Source organism: Electrona antarctica (assembly GCF_951216825.1).
Source record: "Electrona antarctica genome assembly, chromosome: 2".
In the NCBI taxonomy this organism is placed as follows: domain Eukaryota; kingdom Metazoa; phylum Chordata; class Actinopteri; order Myctophiformes; family Myctophidae; genus Electrona; species Electrona antarctica.
The window spans coordinates 40,335,150-40,356,335 of NC_136807.1; the positions used below are offsets into that span (position 1 = coordinate 40,335,150).

General features: G+C 45.6%; 1 protein-coding gene across 3 annotated transcripts in view; it reads right to left on the reverse strand.

Moving 5' to 3' along the window:
• Positions 1 to 20,944, reverse strand: part of znf385a (zinc finger protein 385A) — a 110,925-nt gene extending 89,981 nt beyond the window's left edge. For 2 of the 3 annotated variants that reach the window (XM_079520011.1, XM_079520010.1), the window contains exon 1: positions 8,106 to 8,444. In XM_079520011.1, the coding sequence (XP_079376137.1) occupies positions 8,106 to 8,115 (10 nt within the window). In that variant the 5' untranslated portion in view covers positions 8,116 to 8,444. Of the gene's footprint in view, positions 1 to 8,105; positions 8,445 to 20,689 lie in introns of those variants that run through there. The other variant, XM_079520009.1, reaches the window with a different exon arrangement.
• Positions 20,945 to 21,186: the final 242 nt, after the last annotated feature.

A 21,186-nucleotide genomic window follows, 5' to 3' on the forward strand; every position in this document is an offset into this window, starting at 1 on the left:
AGTCCAATAACAGGCCTATTCATTAGAGTCCCTTACAGACGGTATTGACAACCTGCTGACACACAGTCACTCCAGCATAAACAAATGGAGCAATAGAGAAAAGCAGACGAGGGAGGAGAGACCAGTGCAGCAGGGCTATAATACTGGGGTGTCCTCGCCATTCACAAAGACTGATGCAGTGGTAGCAGAGACTGTCTACTACAGCAGTGGGTTTCAACCTTTTTCAGACTACCATTCAATTAGATTTAGCCTCTCAGGCCCAAGACTAAAGGATATTGTTGTTGTTGGAGAAGATTTAATTCCATGCTATATTGATGTTTGTACCATAGGAGAGACAACAGGCAAATGTTGATCAAAATAACAATTCTTCTACATTCTCTAATTGTGTAGACTTCTGGTAAATTAATTAGTAATTTAACTCTTGAGAATGTAAAATGAAGCCAAATAGAGGGGTCTATAAATGTAAGCGTCCATTTGCTTTCATGTTAGAGTTAAAGATCTATAAGGGTCCATTTGGTTATCAAGTCTCCATCATTTAGCTGGGGACCACATGGAACCCCCTCAAGGACCACTGGTGGTCCCCGGACCACTGGCTGAGAACCACTGTACTACAGTATTTATACCAACCAAGTTCTACCAACCAATAATCACACACAAATATACAGTTCACAACTACACATACATACCCACTGACAGCAAACACACACAATGCAATCTCTTTCGGCCACGTCTGTCATTGTTGAGACGCCTAGTCTTATCACCATTACCAGTGTGTGAATAAGTCTTCTTGAAAAGGTACATGAGAAGGAAGATTGTAGCCTTGTGAACGTATGTTTTGTTTTTCTATTTTTTCCGCCAGGGAAGATCTATCAAGATATCGCCTTTAACGAGCATAAGGGAACAGCCACGTTAGTGGAGCGAGTTGACTTGCTGTGTTGTTTAGGTGACAACTCAGCACTCACAGGTGCTAATGGCCTATGGAAGTTGATGTGCGATTCTTGCCATGGCGTCAAGAAATAAACCTGCATCGACAACAGTTTGCACGGTGCCGTTATGTTCCGCTGCAGATTTCTCAATTTACGACTGTGCCGAAGTGCTCCAGTTATAAGTTTGGCATGATGAAAGGAAGCCTTAAGGGACAAACTGGGCCACGCATACCAAGTACGCAGCTCAGTAAAGACTTTGATAATTATTATGTCAGTCTGCCACAAGCCCAGAGTGCAATGCAATCATGGGGGGACAAAATGAAAATGCTGAACTGCTAAAAAAAAAATCTAAATTTTGGTTCGCGCTCTCTCTTTGAATTGACTGACCCCCAGAAGAGAAGAGAAGAGAAGAGAAGAGAAGAGAAGAGAAGAGAAGAGAAGAGAAGAGAAGAGAAGAGAAGAGAAGAGAAGAGAAGAGAAGAGAAGAGAAGAGAATGAGGGGTACGGGTAACCATATGAGCTATGCAGACAGTCTGATGTGTTATGAAGACAGATGAGGCTGGAATGGACACAGAAAATGCAAAGACAAAGAAACAGATAGACCACATGGCCTTGCAGGGTTCAGCGACTCTGACGCAGACAGGAAGAATGACACCTGAACCAATCATGACTTCGCTCAGCACCTACACAGTAACATTGTGTTAATTTAACCTAACACTGTCAGAGGGTTCCTTTTCTTCTATTCGCTAAAGCGGCACTATCGAACCTTTTTAATTAATTAAACGTAGTGGTATTTTGTCCCTGTTCTTCTATTGAGACATTTAGATCGCGTCACAGGATCTGACACAAATTCTGACCTGATGTCCAAGATTAATTTTATCCCCCAAGTAAGCTATTAACTCAATGGTAACCGGAAACCAGGTTCAAATCCGGGATAGAAGAGGAAAGTTACATAGTGCAGCTTTCATTACTTTGTGATTATCCAATCTGCTTTATTTTCTTGTTTGTATTGTAAATGATAACAAAGTATATACGCACACACACACACACACACACACACACACTACGCGCACACTACACGCGCGCGCACACACACACACACACACACACACACACACACACACACACACACACACACACACACACACACACACACACACACACACACACACACACACACACACACACACACCCCTTCCCAGAAGTTATCCCAGGATTCACACGAGTGTTCAATTCTCATCAGTGTATTCAACCAATCCTAGCGTTTTCACCTGACAATAGTTAATGTTACAGGGGACTTCTCAACAAAGGACCCTCCATTATTGGGTGGTCCCTGCAGGCATCCAGGTGCTGAACGTGTAGGACAGTGGTTCTCAACCAGTGGTCCGGGGACCACCAGTGGTCCTTGAGGGGGTTCCAGGTGGTCCCCAGCGAAATGATGGAGAGTTGGTAACTAAATGGACCCTTATAGATCTTTAACTCTTGATACTGAGAGCGTAAAATGGCCAGGTTTCATTTTGCACTCTCAAGAGTTAAATTATTGTAAATGATTTAATTTACAAGAAGTCTACATAATTAGAGAATAATTGTTATTGTGATCAACATTTGCCTGTTATCTCTCTGATGTTGGCATTTAAAGCAACCAAAGGTATGGCTCCCCCATATCTTGCCAGCATGATTGAACCCTACAAACCCTCCCGCGCACTCAGATCAGCCAACGCAGGGAAGCTGGAAGTACCCTCACTAAAAACGCCGGGACAACGCTCCACACGTCCCAAACTCTTCTCCCTTCTGGCCCCAAAACTGTGGAATGCACTTCCCGTTGCAATCAGAACTGCAGCATCACTCCCGATCTTCCGCCGTAGTCTGAAAACCCACCTTTTCAGACTCCATCATGGCCCATAGCACTTACCCTACCCCCCTTAGACAGCACTTCTTAGACTTATATAGCATTTGAAACAGACTTATAGCATGTCATGTAGACAGCACAATAAGTGCATTGTATGTAGTCATAGCACTTCATAGTATATAGTGTATAGTAGTCATAGCACTTCATAGTATATATGTACAGCATAGTATAGCATATATGTGTAGTTTATATGTATAGTGTCATTATATAGATATGTTCTAGTTATAGTTTATATGTATAGTGTCATTATATAGATATGTTCTAGTCACGTTCTTAGCTTACGCATGTTTCGCGATAAATGCTTTTTTACATATGTGATGTATTCCCATGCTTTTTGTTCTTGCTTATTGTAAGTCGCTCTGGATTAAGAGCGTCTGCTAAATGCCTAAATTGTAAATTGTAAATTGTCTTGTGGTGACAACATCAATACAGCATTGTGGACAAAATCTTACCCAACGACAACAAACTATTCTAAGTTTTGTGTCTGAGAGTCTACATGATCTCATCAAAATGGTGGTCCGTGGCTCAAATGCAGAATAAATAATGCATGGACCTGGATATGAAAAGGGTTGAAAGCCACTGGTGTAGGAGGTGTTGAGGCTAACGTGGTGGCTGACCACCATGACGCTGGTGTAGGAGGTGTTGAGGCTAACGTGGTGGCTGACCACCATGACGCTGGTGTAGGAGGTGTTGAGGCTAACGTGGTGGCTGACCACCATGACGCTGGTGTAGGAGGTGTTGAGGCTAACGTGGTGGCTGACCACCATGACGCTGGTGTAGGAGGTGTTGAGGCTAACGTGGTGGCTGACCACCATGACGCTGGTGTAGGAGGTGTTGAGGCTAACGTGGTGGCTGACCACCATGACGCTGGTGTAGGAGGTGTTGAGGCTAACGTGGTGGCTGACCACCATGACGCTGGTGTAGGAGGTGTTGAGGCTGACGTGGTGGCTGACCACCATGACGCTGGTGTAGGAGGTGTTGAGGCTAACGTGGTGGCTGACCACCATGACGCTGGTGTAGGAGGTGTTGAGGCTAACGTGGTGGCTGACCACCATGACGCTGGTGTAGGAGGTGTTGAGGCTAACGTGGTGGCTGACCACCATGACGCTGGTGTAGGAGGTGTTGAGGCTAACGTGGTGGCTGACCACCATGACGCTGGTGTAGGAGGTGTTGAGGCTGACGTGGTGGCTGACCACCATGACGCTGGTGTAGGAGGTGTTGAGGCTAACGTGGTGGCTGACCACCATGACGCTGGTGTAGGAGGTGTTGAGGCTAACGTGGTGGCTGACCACCATGACGCTGGTGTAGGAGGTGTTGAGGCTAACGTGGTGGCTGACCACCATGACGCTGGTGTAGGAGGTGTTGAGGCTAACGTGGTGGCTGACCACCATGACGCTGGTGTATAGGAGGTGTTGAGGCTAACGTGGTGGCTGACCACCATGACGCTGGTGTAGGAGGTGTTGAGGCTAACGTGGTGGCTGACCACCATGACGCTGGTGTATAGGAGGTGTTGAGGCTAACGTGGTGGCTGACCACCATGACGCTGGTGTAGGAGGTGTTGAGGCTAACGTGGTGGCTGACCACCATGACGCTGGTGTAGGAGGTGTTGAGGCTAACGTGGTGGCTGACCACCATGACGCTGGTGTAGGAGGTGTTGAGGCTAACGTGGTGGCTGACCACCATGACGCTGGTGTAGGAGGTGTTGAGGCTAACGTGGTGGCTGACCACCATGACGCTGGTGTAGGAGGTGTTGAGGCTAACGTGGTGGCTGACCACCATGACGCTGGTGTAGGAGGTGTTGAGGCTAACGTGGTGGCTGACCACCATGACGCTGGTGTAGGAGGTGTTGAGGCTAACGTGGTGGCTGACCACCATGACGCTGCTGTGAGACAATTCCGGACTTCAGAGAATTTCTATATTGCAGTATTGATACGTTTACTTAAGTAAAACATTTGAGTACTTTTTTTCCCCACCACTGCCAGTGACCATGTTCTCTACACGTGTAGGCACGTGTTCCGCCTCCATTTTGCTGGGTTCTTCCCTGTCCAGATGACACACGTACTGTACAGACATGCAAACAGCAGCAGCGGTCCCAAAACCCCTGGCTTGCTGCAGAGCCCATGGCAAAAGCAAAACGCTAAGCCGGGCTGCCTGCGGCTGTATAGACAGAGCACACTTTGTTTCGACACAACCACGCATCCAGTGCCATTATCAGCATCAGGACTGTCATCGCTATCACCGCGGCCAAAGAAGACTTCTGCCAAGGCCCAGGATCGTCTTCTAGAATGCCAGCTATCACAGACCCACGCATACATCAACACAACAGAGCAGCGCAGGGTAAGGTTATCCACTCAAGGTCACAGGGAACAATGGATGGGAACTGGCTAACAGCCATGTAGACACAATCATCGATGCTTACGTGTCTGTTTTTTTGTACTGCGGCATACACACACACAGACATACACACACGCATGCTCACGCACACATGCATACACGCACACACACACAAATTTGTCTATTGAATGGGACGTTTTGCCCTTCCTCAGACGTACATTACTGCGCGTCTAGCAGACAGATATCAATGGTCGTCATCAGGATGATGAAAGCTAATTCAGATTGGCCAGCGCCTACATTGTAAAGGTCATTACGCTGACATTGCCCTTTTCAGTGGAGCTAAAGGCAGAAAATGTCAAAATGCTCCGCAGTCAAATCATCACGCAAAGCAGAATGTTAGGCCGATATAGAATCTCCCTGTTCGGACAAGGAATAATGGTATAGATACATATCAGTGCGCGATGCGGCGGGGCTTCGAAATGGGCGCAGGCGTGATTTCATGGACCATTGGGCATGATGAGAAACCACAGAATCTCAGAGGTGCATTATCATTCATTAAAAGCGTTTCAATCAAGCCCGTTTGTTGTGAATTGATACCGACAGCACGCGCTGTGCTCCCTCAAAGTCACGCATTAACACTGCGTATATACCGACCACACGTAGGCCTACTGATCGCATCAGAACACAAACCCGTGTTTATTTCGGGTCACATTTTAATAGTGTATAGATCTACAGCTGTATTGTTTAGCTGTATATACATATAGTCCGGCTTTAACCCATTCTGGGTGGGAACCCCTTTTGGTGTTTTAACATTATGTTATACTTTAGCTATTGGAAAATACCAGATCTACAAGCTCATAGCACGCCACCGAGTGGCGCGCTACGAGCTTGTAGGTCTGCTATTTTTGAAAAACCGTAAAAATGCGGCACAAATCTTTCAATATATATTCTTTCAGAGCGAACGTTTTTTTTTATTTCGACGTCAGGCCTGAATGGGTCCCTGCAGCGAGTCGGTGTAGCATAGCATACCTGTCTTGCAGTGAATGTGTGCTGAGAGACAGCTGTAAGTGGTGGGTTAATGATGCCATTAACACATCTCCTGTGCTGTCGGTCATTTAGGCCTCATGGTGCGGCCGGCGAGACTGGCCTGATCGAGTCCTCGCTGATCTGACTGCTAAATGAGGCTCAGGCCCAAGCTAATCTGTCGCCCATTCACCAGCTGCCCAGACAGACTGAAATGATCCCACGTGAATACCGCACACACTCTCACGTATGTACATACATATACTGTATCTGTCCAGCATACACACAGATTATTATTATTTGTTTTTTTTGAGGGGCGCTGTGTGTGTGTGTGTGTGTGTGTGTGTGTGTGTGTGTGTGTGTGTGTGTGTGTGTGTGTGTGTGTGTGTGTGTGTGTGTGTGTGTGTGTGTGTGTGTGTGTGTGTGTGCGCGCGTGTGCGTGTGCGTGTGCGCACCCCATAGCGATGATTTGATTTTTGATTGGCTGATGGGCTTAAAAAGTGAGGATAATAAGGATGTATGATGATGATGTATGATGATACGAGCGCTCAGGTCACCGAGGCGCATATAAAATCATGCACGGAATTCGCATTATGCTCACATTGCCATGAACTTTACTGACCTGCAACTCTCCCTTAACTCAGAAATACACACTCATGAACGCATACATAGTATGTATGCGTACATGAGTGTATATTTACACACACACACACACACACACACACATAAACACACGCATACGGTGCAAACGTATAGACACCTCAGACTACATGACTCCCTATAATCATTAGGACTGTCTCCTTGAAAAACATGCCCGCCGGGGAACAACCACAGCAGCAGAGCTACGTCTGAATCAGCCCAGGCATGCGTTAAAACAATGTGGCCTCTCCGGCGGTGGAGTGCATAGCAACACACACACACACACACACACACACACACACACACACACACACACACACACACACACACACACACAGGCGCGCGCATGCACGCATACATAAACACAGACCCTGGTGGTGAATACTCTCACTTCGACACACACTTTCACACACTGACGCTCACTGTCTCTCCTGAGCAGACAAACAGAAATGCAATCTTCCTGTGTTTTCTCTCTCTCTCACACACACACACAAACACACCCACACACACACCCACACACAAAACACAGTCCATCTGGGACTGGTCGTATTATTGGACTTACGGTGGAAGTGAAGCCGAGCTCCCATCGTCAGAATGAATGTACAGGCTGACTATCTCAAGCACACAGATCGCACACAGAATCACCCCCTTGCAGACATCGGCGCTATGAGACTAGAATACTAAAGACGAAAGCGCTGGCTCAGAATAGACCTACCCAGCATGGTAAGTAAAAAGCCACATTGTGCGGCGTGCCAGTGTTTTCAAAATAACTGGCTTATTACGCTTAATTCCCCGTCTTCTAATTAACAGAAAGACAGGGACATCAAGGGACATGTGAGTCTTGCATGTGGAATCACAAGCCTTACATTAACCAATTTCTCTTTTGACAAATTGCCACGACTGCCTGTCATTACAGACAAATCATGAAGTCGGTCACCTCCACCTGTCTTGGCAGGTACAAGAAGAGAGTGGCGAATCATGACCATGTGACCAGACAGCCCATAATGACACAGTCTCAACCCTCTGATCTTTCCTTTCTGTCATCATTCACACACGTAGTATTAATAAATGCACTATAACCAACAATGACATATAGACTCATTCATACCTGCACTCGGTAATGACAGATGGCCTGTGTGGAATGGAAATCAAGCGGAGCAGACTATTAGGAGAGCTGCTGTTGTCCAAGTATAAGCAGGGATTAGTGATATCCGACAGCGCGGTTGACCTCTCCAAAAAAATCCCCATGCACGCACTGAAAATAACAAACTCACCCAAAATCATGCTGTGTGCGTTCCTTCTTCTCTGATAAGTGCTACCTCTGTCCCCCTATAGTCTCTCCCTTGTTTCGGCAAGAGACAATGGTTCCAAAATTCTCGTCTCGCCCGCTCTTCTCCTCTGCTTCTCTCCACAAAGTCAGAGAGGCACCGCTTGATGTGAGGAGAGGCTGCTGCTACCCATGCTGTCCGTCCCTTGAGCCTGCCCTCTCCAGGTGAAAAGCAAACTCTGTTTGCGTGCGTGCGTGCGTGCGTGCGTGAGTGCGTGTGTGCGCGCGCGCGTTTGTGTGAGAGTATGTGTGGGTGGAGGAGGGGTCCGGCGTCGGTGCAGTTGTGCTGTCTGTCTCAGGTAAGCCTCAGGACAGTGTGTGGAGGTGGTGTGGAGGGGTGAGAGAAGGAGAGAGAATTGGGGTGGGGGGGGGGTTGGGGGAGGGGGAGGGGGGGACAGAAAAGGGAGGGGGAGCCTAAAGTGTGATAGCCAATCACAGGAATGAGTCTACAGTGCCCAGATCTTCTCCTCAGACAGCAGCCACCAGGAAGAAATGTAGTGGTCTCCAGCAAACAGCTGTCGAGCAGTTTCTCCCCAACTGAAACATCTCGCAAGGCATCTTCAGGGGAAAAGTCTTCACTGCACGATATTGTCAGTACCTCTTTCTCTCACACACTCTCTGCCTCTCTCTCTCACTCTCTCTGTGTGCACTGCAAAGCACTCCCCCTTTCCCTAACCTCTATTTCCCTCTCTCACTCTTTCAATCTCTCTCTCTCTCTCTCTGCTCCTTGTATTTGGGGTTGGGTATAACCTAAAGGCACCTTACATGCCTCTGCTCCGATTGGTGTGCGAGCTCAACCAATGGGAGCGGCCGCAGACACTTGTCATCGCGTGGAGTGGGAAGTCATGAAGACAGAGGTGGAAACGGAGCAGGGACTCTATAACGCCTGGGTCTCCTCCGAGCGGCGCGCTCCTCTTCTGCCCCCCCTCCCCCCAACCCCCTGTTATCCTCACCCGCGTTCCGCTTTCAGCCTCCCCTTTTCTGGTGAAAAGGACACAGTGTTTGTCTCCTGGGGTTTATCACCCTGCTGCTACCCGCTCGCTCTTTGACTCCATGTGTACATGGACTTGATAGGATTAACCCTTCTTACCTTCTCCCCTCACCTCTCAACGTGCCAGGGTTATGCAGTCACACATAGTTTGACCACCTTCTTCTCCTCTCCTCAACTGTCTTCAAAATAAAGGATTTTAAAGGATATTAGACCAGGGGCTGGGTTTGAAGGGAGTGGGCAAAAAATGAAAAAAAAGAGGAGATGGAATAGAAAGCGACAGAGTGGAGGAACAGGGGAAGGAGGGGCCAGAGATTAAACTAAATTCAAACTGACAGAGGGATGAAGAGACATGGAGTGACAAGCAGAGACGACCCGGGAGGATAGAAGGCAGAGAGAGACAGAGAGAGAGAGAGGAGAGGGGGTGGATTTGAATTAAACTGCAGACTGCAGTCGCTAATCGAAGAGGAGCGTCACAGTCTGCCTCTTTTGGTCCAATCCCTCGCAAACCGAAAAACCTACTCAAACATCGTCTCTGACTCCTGTCATGCTGTCTGTTCTTCGGTCCCCCCCCCCCCCTCTCCCCTCTCAACTTCCCTGTGAATCACAGTGTCGCTGGAGAGACTCTCTTGAAAGGCACAGCGCGCTGATACTATTGAAGAGCTCGCCGCTTAAAGAGAAGGCTTAACAGAGCTGTCAAAAAATTAATCCCCCCAGGCGAGCATGCTTGCAAACACACAGATACAAACACCTCCTCCAGCCCCTCTCTTTCGCTTTCCTTTTCTGCATCTATCTTCCTGCCTCCCCCTCTCTGTCTCTCTCTCTCTCTCTCTCCTTCTCTCTCTCACGCTGTGGTGGCTGTGAGTCACTGGGTGTTGGAGTGAATACTAAAGAGGCTGGCTGACACCTCCAATACCTCAGTGCACAGCAGATCCACTGCACACGTTCAGGCCATTGTGTGTAAACACTCACAGATTAGGCGGAACAAACACACATACACGCTCAGAGTCGGACTCGTATAGTGAAGAAAAACCTTGCGGTAAAGTCTACACTCTAACAGCTGCTATGGCATCGTGTGTAGCATATGTGGTTGATATAGCACGCAGTGCTCAGCTAAGTTATGTAAATCCTTTGCACTTGTCCCAATACTGCCACCAAGCTCTGCTGTAGAGCGACAGCAAACAAGCAGTATATCACGTTTACTGAATAACTGTGAAATGCATTTACTAAATGGAAGGTTTGGAGTGAATGTTTTTTAAACACTGACACAGGAAATGGAATTTGAGCCCTGCAGTGTCGTCCTCACACACTCTTATTACACAATACACACACACACATGCATGTGTGCGCACGCATGCACGTCATACACACACACACACACACACACACACACACACACACACACACACACACACACACACACACACACACACACACACGCACAATTCCAAAGCAGAAGGTTGGACTATGCACTGAGAGTTTGCAGGTATGGGGCACTGGCTGCAGACTGAAACGATAGTTCCATTCAGTTCCATTATCCATTAAGCCATCTGTGTGTCCTCTCCTCAACGAATGTGCATGTGTTTGCGTGCGTGTGTGTCTGTGTGTGTGTGTGTGTCTGTGTATGTGAGTGTGTGTCAGTAAAGGATCCCAGGATAGTGTTTCCTCATTAGTTGTGTTGGTATCAATAATTCAGGGCCGGTCCTTGTTGGCGTTCAATGGTCCGAGTACTAATGTGCTGTCGGGGCCAGTGGGGGCCCCGGGCCCTGCACCACTTTAATGGTTGTCATGATGAGAGGGGGAAATAGGAGCGCGGAGATCCTCTGTCATGCATAGGTAGAGGAGAGGGGAGGGGTGGGAGGAAGTTGGAACCAAAGGTATGGGTGAAGGGCCATCAGGGAAAGGACCTGAGGGCATTATTGGACAGATGTGTCAAAGGAAGGGGTGACGGAGGAGGGGCGAGTCTCTCAGCTTCCTCCGCTTGCCATCGATTATAGATCAGTCAGTCTGAAGAGGCTGCACTGACCCCGGTGACACCTCTGGACAGGAGCTGGGCACTGCACGGGCAGTGGTGGAAAAAGTAAAAGTACTCACATTATTTTTTACTTAAGTAAAAGTATCAATGTTTGCAACGTAAACATTCTCTGTTACAAGTAAAGGTTTGGTATTCAAGGTTTACTTGAGTAAAAGTGCAAAAGTGGTGGCATTAAAATGTACAAAGTGTAGTAGAATGTACTCATTATGCTGAATGCCCCATTGATTTCACAACTTATTAAATCTGCATGGCGACGCATTGTAAACTTGTAGATCTGCTATTTTCAAATGGCCGAAATATATATAGGGCTGAAGTGGTTTGTGGGTTTTGTAATAATAATCAAAATCTACAAAGTAACTAGTAACTAAAGTTTTCAAATAATTGTAGTGGAGTAAAAGTATAATAACTATTAATATTTTTTTAGTAATAATAACTACTGAAATTTGGAAATACTCAAGTAAACATATCTCAAAATTGTACTTGAGTTAATGTTCTGTTGTTATGTTGCCATTGTTTGTGATGATCCTTCACAAACTCAACTTCCTCTCCACTGATCTAAATAAACCGGAGACGCGCCCTGGCAGCCTGCAGCAAACACTCTGGAAGCCTCTGTGGAGACCAAATTAAGGATATACAACACCTCAGTCCTCTCCATCCTTCTCTATATGGAGCAGAAACCTGGCCTCTCAACAAGACCATGGCTGCCAGAATCGATGGCGTTGATAGTAGAGCATTGCGCACAATAGAGGGGATAACATTGCAAGAAAGGGTCTCCAACATCACGCTGCGGGAACGCACCCAACACACCCCCGCGTCCCAACTGGCAGCACAGCGACGGATGCGCTGGTATGGCCATGTCAAACTCCCCCCTGAACACCCCACTCACACTATCCTCCACTTTGACCCAAAATCCGCTGGCTGGAAAGTTAACGCCCCTGCGGTGCCCCCCCGCACCCGATGGATTGATGCTGTCACCAGGGACTTACACCAACTGGGCTTGTCACTGACTGAAGCCGAGCCCCTATAGCACTGGACCGACCCAAATGGAGAAGATTGGTGAAACTGACTGGCTCTACGCATGGCGACGCCCCCGCCGCCGAGCAAGAGACCTGATGATGATGAAATGTACTTTGTTATGTCACACCACTGGCAGGCATAGAGGATACTGCAAAACATGTAGGCTACGTGTTACACTTTCAATGAACACTCCAGATTTGGTTGTGCAGTCTCTCAGTGCATGAGTGTTTTATACATTTACGCAGCTGTTATTTCATGTCCTGTACAGTTTGGTATTCTCAGGTGCTCCCCGGTAGTCTATTTCCACGAGCAAACAAGGCTTTTATTAAGAGACACACAGCCCCCTCTTCAAACGCCTCTCAAGACAACTCTGGCGGGCTTTGGGAGAGGGGAAAACAAGAGCATCTTTCGTTTCTGAAGTGATAAAACAGACAACTTTGTAGTGTCACAAGTAATTACTTCAAGCCAAATACCGATTCATTTCGTTCTGGCCTCTGAAACACTCCGCCCACCACCACCACCACCACCTCAAACCCAGCTGTTTTTTTTATCTCTAATTTCCCTGCAGCCCAGGAATACCTTCAAAGGTAATTGACTGCTGTACGTGTAGCACCATGTCTGACATCATTAGACATACCTTTAGATGTACTTTAAGAATTCCTATGACCTTTGTGTTCTCAACCAGTTTCACGCTGGGATTTGAATGTTATATGCCTCACAACTCCACCACTATCCTAACCCATTATGTTAACCACTTAAGAATGTTATATGCCTCACAACTCCACCACTATCCTAACCCATTATGAATGTTATATGCCTCACAACTCCACCACTATCCTAACCCAATATGTTAACCACTTAAGCCACTTAATTTTCTACTTTGTCATGCGACGGCTTTGCATGAACATACATGAATACGGTGGAAAGTGGTTAAATAACACACTGGTAGGGCTGCAACTACTTTTTCGATTAATCAGATTAATTAAGCAGATAATCAGAAATACAAGCGATCTACAACCTCACCACTTATTTTAGCAATTACATTAGAATGACATACATTTAGTTTGATTAAATGTCCCACCCCTGTTGTCCATGACCCTTCTGTCACAGCAGAATTGTTTAAGAACAGTTCTGGATTTGACAAATAAGCTACATAATTATCATCTGAATGTCTAAGACACTTGAGAAACTAGAATAAAAAGTACCTCGAGTATATAAGTGAACAATTACCAGGGTTCAGGAAGGGCAGGAAACTTATGAAAGTTATAATTGATGCATCTGTGATGACAAAACTTTAATTTCTGCAAAGAACTGTGCATTGATGGACATTGTTCCAGGAGGCAGCTGCTGCAACGTATTCAAGCGCACCCTCTGGAGAAATGTTCTAGGTCATTAATCTGACCGGGCATGTGACCTCACAGGGAGTCATGTGACCTCACAGGGAGTCATGTGGTGTTGGGTGCTTCCAGTAATCACCCGCAATCTTTGTCGTCAGCCGAGGGGTGCACAACACAGAAGAGACAATCATAAACAGGCTTGCGTGCAACCATACACGCACACACAGTCACACACACACAGACACACACGCACACACAGTCACACACACAGTCACACACACACACACACACACACACACACACACACACACACACAGAGAGAGAAGGGTGATATCTACATAGAGAGTACGTAAGAGAGCGAGAGAGGGGGGTTAAAGCGTCCGAGGTCTGTGCTCTCAGACACCCTGGTGTCACCTCTGTTACTGGAAGTACAGTAGTCACCAACACAGTGAACACACACACACACACACACACACACACACAGGATGTTTACCAGAACGTAGTAGCGTGTCGCACAGCTACATGCTCTGTGTAAATGTAACTTTCAGCGTGTTATAATTAGCCAATATGTGTCCATTTTCTCATTCTCAAGAGTTCAATTAACGCTGTGCACTGCTGTGTACATATCCAAGGAGAGGATAGACAGAGCGCCTCTTGTTGCACAGAGGAGAGTTCAGGGAACCTGCAAGCATCCTCATTCCTCTATTATTTAACTGTTCTATCTATGTTGATCAAGTGAAGATGTGATTACTCTATGCTGAATATCATTGCTGTCGGGCAACTTTATATGTATTTCATAAATTCATTTCCTAGTTTTTCCCGCCTTGTATTTTCGATACTTTGAAACATTTTGAAAATGTTCCATGTTCCAATGTTCCATTTCACTTGGAAAGTGAAATTGAAAGTGGATAAATGAATCTAAATATAAATATAAATATTTTACCAATGCAAAGTAGGCATATTATTATTAACAAGAACTTGTGACAAAATAATAACTGCATAGGATCCACACAGGTTATTTTCCCCATTTCCTGAAAAGTAATCGTTTTGGACAAAGAAGGTTTCCACCTGACAGTCAGTGAGATAGATGACTGCCTACTAGTGCCTATTCATTACTGTATGTGACACCATGGAGCCTGACTGGTGATTAAACTGGTGATATGCTGCCCCCTATTGGTGCAGCCCTGCCAATGCAGTGTGAACTTCCCCTTGTAGGTTACATGGGGGGTAGCCACAGGAGTTGAGCTTTAGGAATCCTGGTTCTAGACATCAGCTTGGAAAGGTTCCAATTCCCAGCCTGAAAGAGGATTCCGTGCAAACTGAGATACCGCTATACGCACCCAGGCATGTCCAAAATACGGCGGCAAATATATGGGAACTGAAAGGACAGCGGCCACAGCTGGTATAACATGGTCTGTCACATTATCACATACTGTACATAAATATTACTGTAGGGATAGGCAACCTTAGGCACAGGGGAGGGCGGTCACTGGCACACTGGCAACAAGTGTGTGTTAGAGAGAAGCTTTGTCTTTTAAAAGTAAATATTCCCAAACTTTTGGTCAGTTAAATTCAGTCCCCTCACATCTACAAATTACATCCTGCACATCATTTTACATTCATTCAAAGTCCTAACTCATGACTGGGGAGGGACTCTGGGAGATAGGTCGGTTATTGCTCTGAGTTTAATGATGAATGAATGAAAATATTTCTAAGGTTATGTGTATCCAATGGACACTCGAAATCATTGAATATTTATTTTTGATGTGGTGTCATAATTATATATATGGCACACTGACTATCACACAACTGAAAACGTGGCACTTAATGTGAAAAAGGTTACAGACCAACAACTGAACACAACTGAAAACATGGCACTTAATGTGAAAAAGGTTGCAGACCTACTATACCTGACCCTAGTGGAAAACCATCAACTCAACAGCATTTACAATGTTGTTGAAGTAAGACTTATTATGAGTTGTTTTTACAGGTTGAATCTGGGATAGCACGCAGGCGAGGGCCAATGAAATTGAATGCTGCCCTCAGAACACATTCCAAGGCATATAAGTCGCATCTGCTATAAAAGCACTGTATGGTCAAGCTAGGAGCTAAAATGTAATGCAACGCATTGTTAGCTTGCCAGATCCGTTCTTTTTGGCAAGTGACACCGGTGTACTGCGGAATATAAAATCGCTGTGCGGAAGATGGGGCAGACTGAGGAGTGATGTGTCTCAGGAATGATTGCAGAGTATGAAGGGACTGTGCAATTTGCAAACCATGCTCAGTTTTAATCCAACTGAAGAGTGTACAATTAGAACAAAAGGGACCCATAAGTGTCCATTTGGTTCCATTTGTTTGCTTTTCTGAGTTAACATAACACTACGTATTTTACTGGGTACAGCAATCGCCTGCAGTGAAGCTATATGTACCTACTATGGGGAGAGAGCACATCAAACACTTCATTACCCATAATGCCATGACCTCTACTCAACATTCTTGCACAGAAATTCTTGGAACTCAATTCCTTATGGTAGAGAGCACAATTGCGGTGTCAAAACGTTTGGTTCCACTGCGTTTTCACCCGTTCATAAAACCTCGCCACATTTCTGGAGATGAAGCCCGGGGCACTCTGTGACTTTTCAGACACGTTAGCTAGCTCACCTTGTCTCCCTCTGGAGACGGCAGGCATGCTGTAATGAAAAGGGTTTTTGTCGAGGCCTTTTAGAGTCTGCAAAGCGGCCCATATATCATGCCTCGGCTTTCTCTCGGCACTGCAGTGGTGAATTTAGAGGCCGCTCAGAAAAGGTCAAAGGTGAAGGAGCCAAGTAAGCCGCAGGACATCGACATGCTTGTGCCTCCTTCCCTTACAATACAGCAGTTTACTATAGTTACTAGTACTGTTGCCACACAATAAATCATAGCCTATTTTACTATGAAATACTAAGTAAACAAGACTAGGTCTAATAACAGTCAGTGTGGAACATTGTGGATCAGCCTATGACATCAGTCCTTTGTGATGTATCTGCTGTTTGACGTGCCATATGGCTACACAGTTTTTAAGTTGTTTGATTCAATCATTTATTACCTGATCAAAATCCAATCAACATCAAAATAGAGTTAATTATTAGTCTAACTGTGGCAGTGTGCATAAGTAATTTGGCGCTTACCGGTCAAGTGGTTTGCGAGATTAGGTCTGGACAACAACACACACGCATGCACACACACACACACACACACACACACACACACACACACACACACTATAGACTGCTCGTCTACACCGTGAAGTGAACACTAATAAATAGAAGCTGCAAACATCTGCGCTGTCCACTCCGTACCATGACAATGATTCCTCTCCGTCGTGGTAATATTAACACATACTAGAAAACCACATACTGTAGTCTACTTCTGCAAAACAGTTTAATTAAGAGCCAACATAACGTGTTTACAGCGGAGCGGAACTGAGTAGGAAGAGAAGGACCTCTGCTTTCCCCTTGAGCACAGGCTGAGCCTCCCAGTCTGAAAGATAAGCATATCAGTTTGCAACAGTGAGCGATGATCATCACACTAAATTTAGACTATTGATCAGGTGTGGATGTATATGAGGAGATGTGCCAACTGCACAGGGCATGCCTGTGTACAGTATGTGTGTGTGTACTGTATGTGTGTGCGTACTGCACAGCAGGCTAACCCAGTTCAAGCTGAGCGTTAAGAACATGTGTGGCACCAGGGCTGGGCGATATATGAGAGATGTTATATCAGACTAGATATCGTCATGGATTTTGGATGTCGTAATATCATTGTCAAACTGGCCGCTGACTAAGAACATAATATGACACAGGCCATTACTTACAATGTAATGTTTTTTGCTTGAAATGAGGTGGCAATTAAGTTCAGCTCTGCAAACACTAATGCTAAAATCCAAGGCATCTGGTATTGTGTCCACACTGTGTGTGTGTGTGTGTGTGTGTGTGTGTGTGTGTGTGTGTGTGTGTGTGTGTGTGTGTGTGTGTGTGTGTGTGTGTGTGTGTGTGTGTGTGTGTGTGCACAGGTGGGTGTGTCCTTCCTATGAGTCCTCGCTGCCTATGGAGATGGAGAATGTTGATGTTGACTGTCACACCCTCACACATCCCTGCCATATTCACACCAGCGACGGAGGACGGAATGTATTTTTCTTTTTCTTTTTTTCCAACCTGACTCAAGGTCACAAACCGTCACGGTTGGGCAGAAACCTACAGTAGTATCTCCTTCTTATGCTATTTTCGTAAATTAATGCCCTACTTTACTTTGTGGTATACTCTGTACCTGGCTGTAACTCATGCTGCATGCCTCAGGCGAGAATCCCCCCGCGGGATCAATAAAGGTGTCTATCGGCATGGTGCAGCCTCACTCCCAATCTTCCGCCGTAGTCTGAAAACCCACCTCTTCAGACTCCACCATGGCCCGTAGCACTTGCCCTAGCCTAGCCCCTTAGATAGCACATTATGTAGACTTAGATAGTATTTTAAACAGACTTATAGCTTGTTACGTAGACAGCTCTATAATTGCATTTTATGTAGCCATAGCACTTTATAGTACACATGTATAATATATTATATAGTATAGTATGTATAGTTTACATAGATACTCCACTATTATGTTCTTAGTTTACGCATGATTCATGATAACTACTTTTTATATATGTGATGTATGCCATGCTTTTGTTATTGCTTAATGTAAATCGCTCTGGATTAAGAGCGTCTGCTAAATGCCTAAATTGTAAATTGTAAATTGTGGTGGTCCGGGCACCCTATAGGCTGCAATGCCAGCTTGATAGCGTGTCGTGGGTTCGAATCCCTATCCCGATGACCGATGATCTATCTGCAAGAGTGTCAGACAAAAGTATCAAAGATAACTGATCGCGGCGCTCGTAGGTCTGTAACTTTTGCTATTGGAACATTTTATTGGAACATTTTGAAAGTGAAAGTGGCTATAAACTGTGTGTCTGTGGCAGTTATAAATACAGAACCAACGAAAAGTATTAACCGTCTGCCCGCCACAAACGAGGAACACGAGGGTGTAAATTAGTACCCTAGCCCGCCAAACACGAGACTCTCGTGAACCAGGGTTTACATTCTTTAATCCAAGTTTTAATGCGATCGTATAAGATGCTATTGTTGCTATCGCGTCAACATAGAGTGGGACACTTGGCCGCGGCCATTTTGAAGATGCGCGCGCATCCACTTGCATTGGAAGCCCTGTCTTCAAAGCCCTGTATCTCAGAAAGGACATTGAGGGGTCAGTTTCTGGCCCAGACAAGCGTTTTCAACGGCCTGTAGCAGGCGCTGTGATACTCGCGGTCAGCTTTTTCCACCGCCGAGCGAGACAACAACAACCGGTCATGATACACACACAGCAGTTTTTCACAGAAACATGCGATTACGGATATTTGGATCTTCAAAGTAAGTCGTAAGTGTTACGCGCGATAAAACCTTGGCAATACGCTATCGAGGGATTAATTAATGCTGGCGGTAAATGTATTTTAACAAGAGCTTGAGACTAAATAACACAGGTTCTTTTTTGCCTTTCCTGTCCTGAAAAGTCTCGTTCTCGTTCATTATGTTACTTTTCAGGATTCAAATTAAATAGCAAAAGTAGCAGATCGAGCTTGTGGATCTGCTACTTTTGATGCTTTTGTGTGACGCTGTAGTATGATCAAGTAAGGGCATTATTTTATGGAGAAAACCCCCCACAAATATTTAAAATATGAAGATAAGAGTTTTCTTTTTAAAGATTTGATTTAGGCTTTTCTGCCTTAGTGCCTTTATTAATAGTTTCAAGTGAAGACTGACAGGAAAGAGAGAGAAGGGAAGAGACATGCAGAAGGACGTCATGAACGGGACTCGAACATGCGACGCGCTGTCAGGCCAGAGCCAATTATGTGGCATGTGCCTGGACCGCTAGGCCAGCAGGGGCCCAGATAACAGGTTTTTGCCCAACAGCAATGGCGATATTCAACTTGTTGTTTGCCATTCACACCAGAACAAAGCGCTGGTGGGCCTTTTAGCTGTGAAAGCAAAACCATACTCTGCAAGTCTGCAGGGCTAGACTAAATACTCTTAGACTAACACATTCCTAGTTGCTATCATGCAATGTTGCGTGTGTATTTCAAGACACTGCAATTTCCTCTAATTACATTCTCCGTAGCACCTTTTTCTTAAGCCCAGACATTCTGTGGCCGGGAGTGAGGTGGCGAGAGGGAGAGGAATAGTCAAGGGTTAGGTCAAAGGGTCATCCATGACTTCACTGACACATTTTGTCACAGTCACATGTTTAACAGACTTGCGACGCATTCTTTTCTCACAGTCGCTGTCTTATCTTTTCTCAGAGTCCACGGACACACACACACTCAGTCTAAAAAAACGAATCACACACACACACACGCACGCACACGCACTCACACGCACACGCACACAGCAAACAAACTTAACACTTAAACCTTCACCCTTGAAACTCATCTACGCCAACAAACACCCACATGCATGCGTACACACGCACGCATATGCGTACGTGGACACACAAACTTACAGTACAAATCTGTGGTGTTCAAGGTAGAGTAGAAGACATGTGGAGCTGTCAGTATGGTCATCAGCCTTCCTTCCAAGAGTCATGTACTGCATATATACAGTATATATCATGAACAGTATATACGGTATGTATCCTGTAGCCTACTGTATGCATCGTGTAAACCCTAAAACTGATCGCTACATTTTGTAAAGAAAAGGCAACAAATTAAGTAAGTATACAACAAACTCAGTCTTAACCTTTTCAACTCACTTATCAAGACATTTGACTCAGTGCGGTGCTTTGAAAGCAAAATTTGTTTTCTTCTAATTATGACTTAATATGAGCAAAACAACTCAACAACCACAACAACTATACAACAAAAGCTTCACTACACAGTAAAATCGTTGGTGGTAAATTATCCTTTTCCATGTGTAACCAATTGATCCCACATTTGTACACTCTTATACTTATCAATACTTATTGTGCAGTATTGACAGTATAGTGAAGATATACTGCTGCGCACGCTGACTCTAGTGTACTATGTCAAGATGAGGCGGACAGATAGGCCATTATGTACTGCAGTTGATGGAAATAGACTCTTCTCTTACCTGAGCCCCACATTGACAGGGTGTCCGGTCTTCCTGCACTCGAAACCAAGCCCAGGCTCAATCCTCCGGAGCAACCGCTATTTCCTGTGTGAAATCCTTCCCAGTGTGCAGGTGGATCTATTCAGGGCTCTCTGTGTGGAAGTATCCTGGTAGAAAGTGAGAGACAATCCTAAACCACTTAATTCTGAGAGATTCCAATTGGAGGAAAGTTTGCAAACATGATCTCCTGGCTGTTACATCCTCTTTCATCTGACCCCTCCCTCCTGCTCTCCCTCTCTGTCTCTCTGTCTTTCTGTCCCCTTCAGCCTCAGTGAGAAAACAGATCAAGTGCAGGAGATTCCAGCAGTTAATCGCAAGGAGACCTCAATAACTGAGGACAACTGTGTCAAAAAGGAGGGAGGGACAGAGAGAGAGAGAGAGAGGAAGAGAGAACAGTGATAGAAGGCAGGAGTGTGGGGCGGGGTATGCAGGGAAAAGAAGAGTCAAGTGTCAATGAA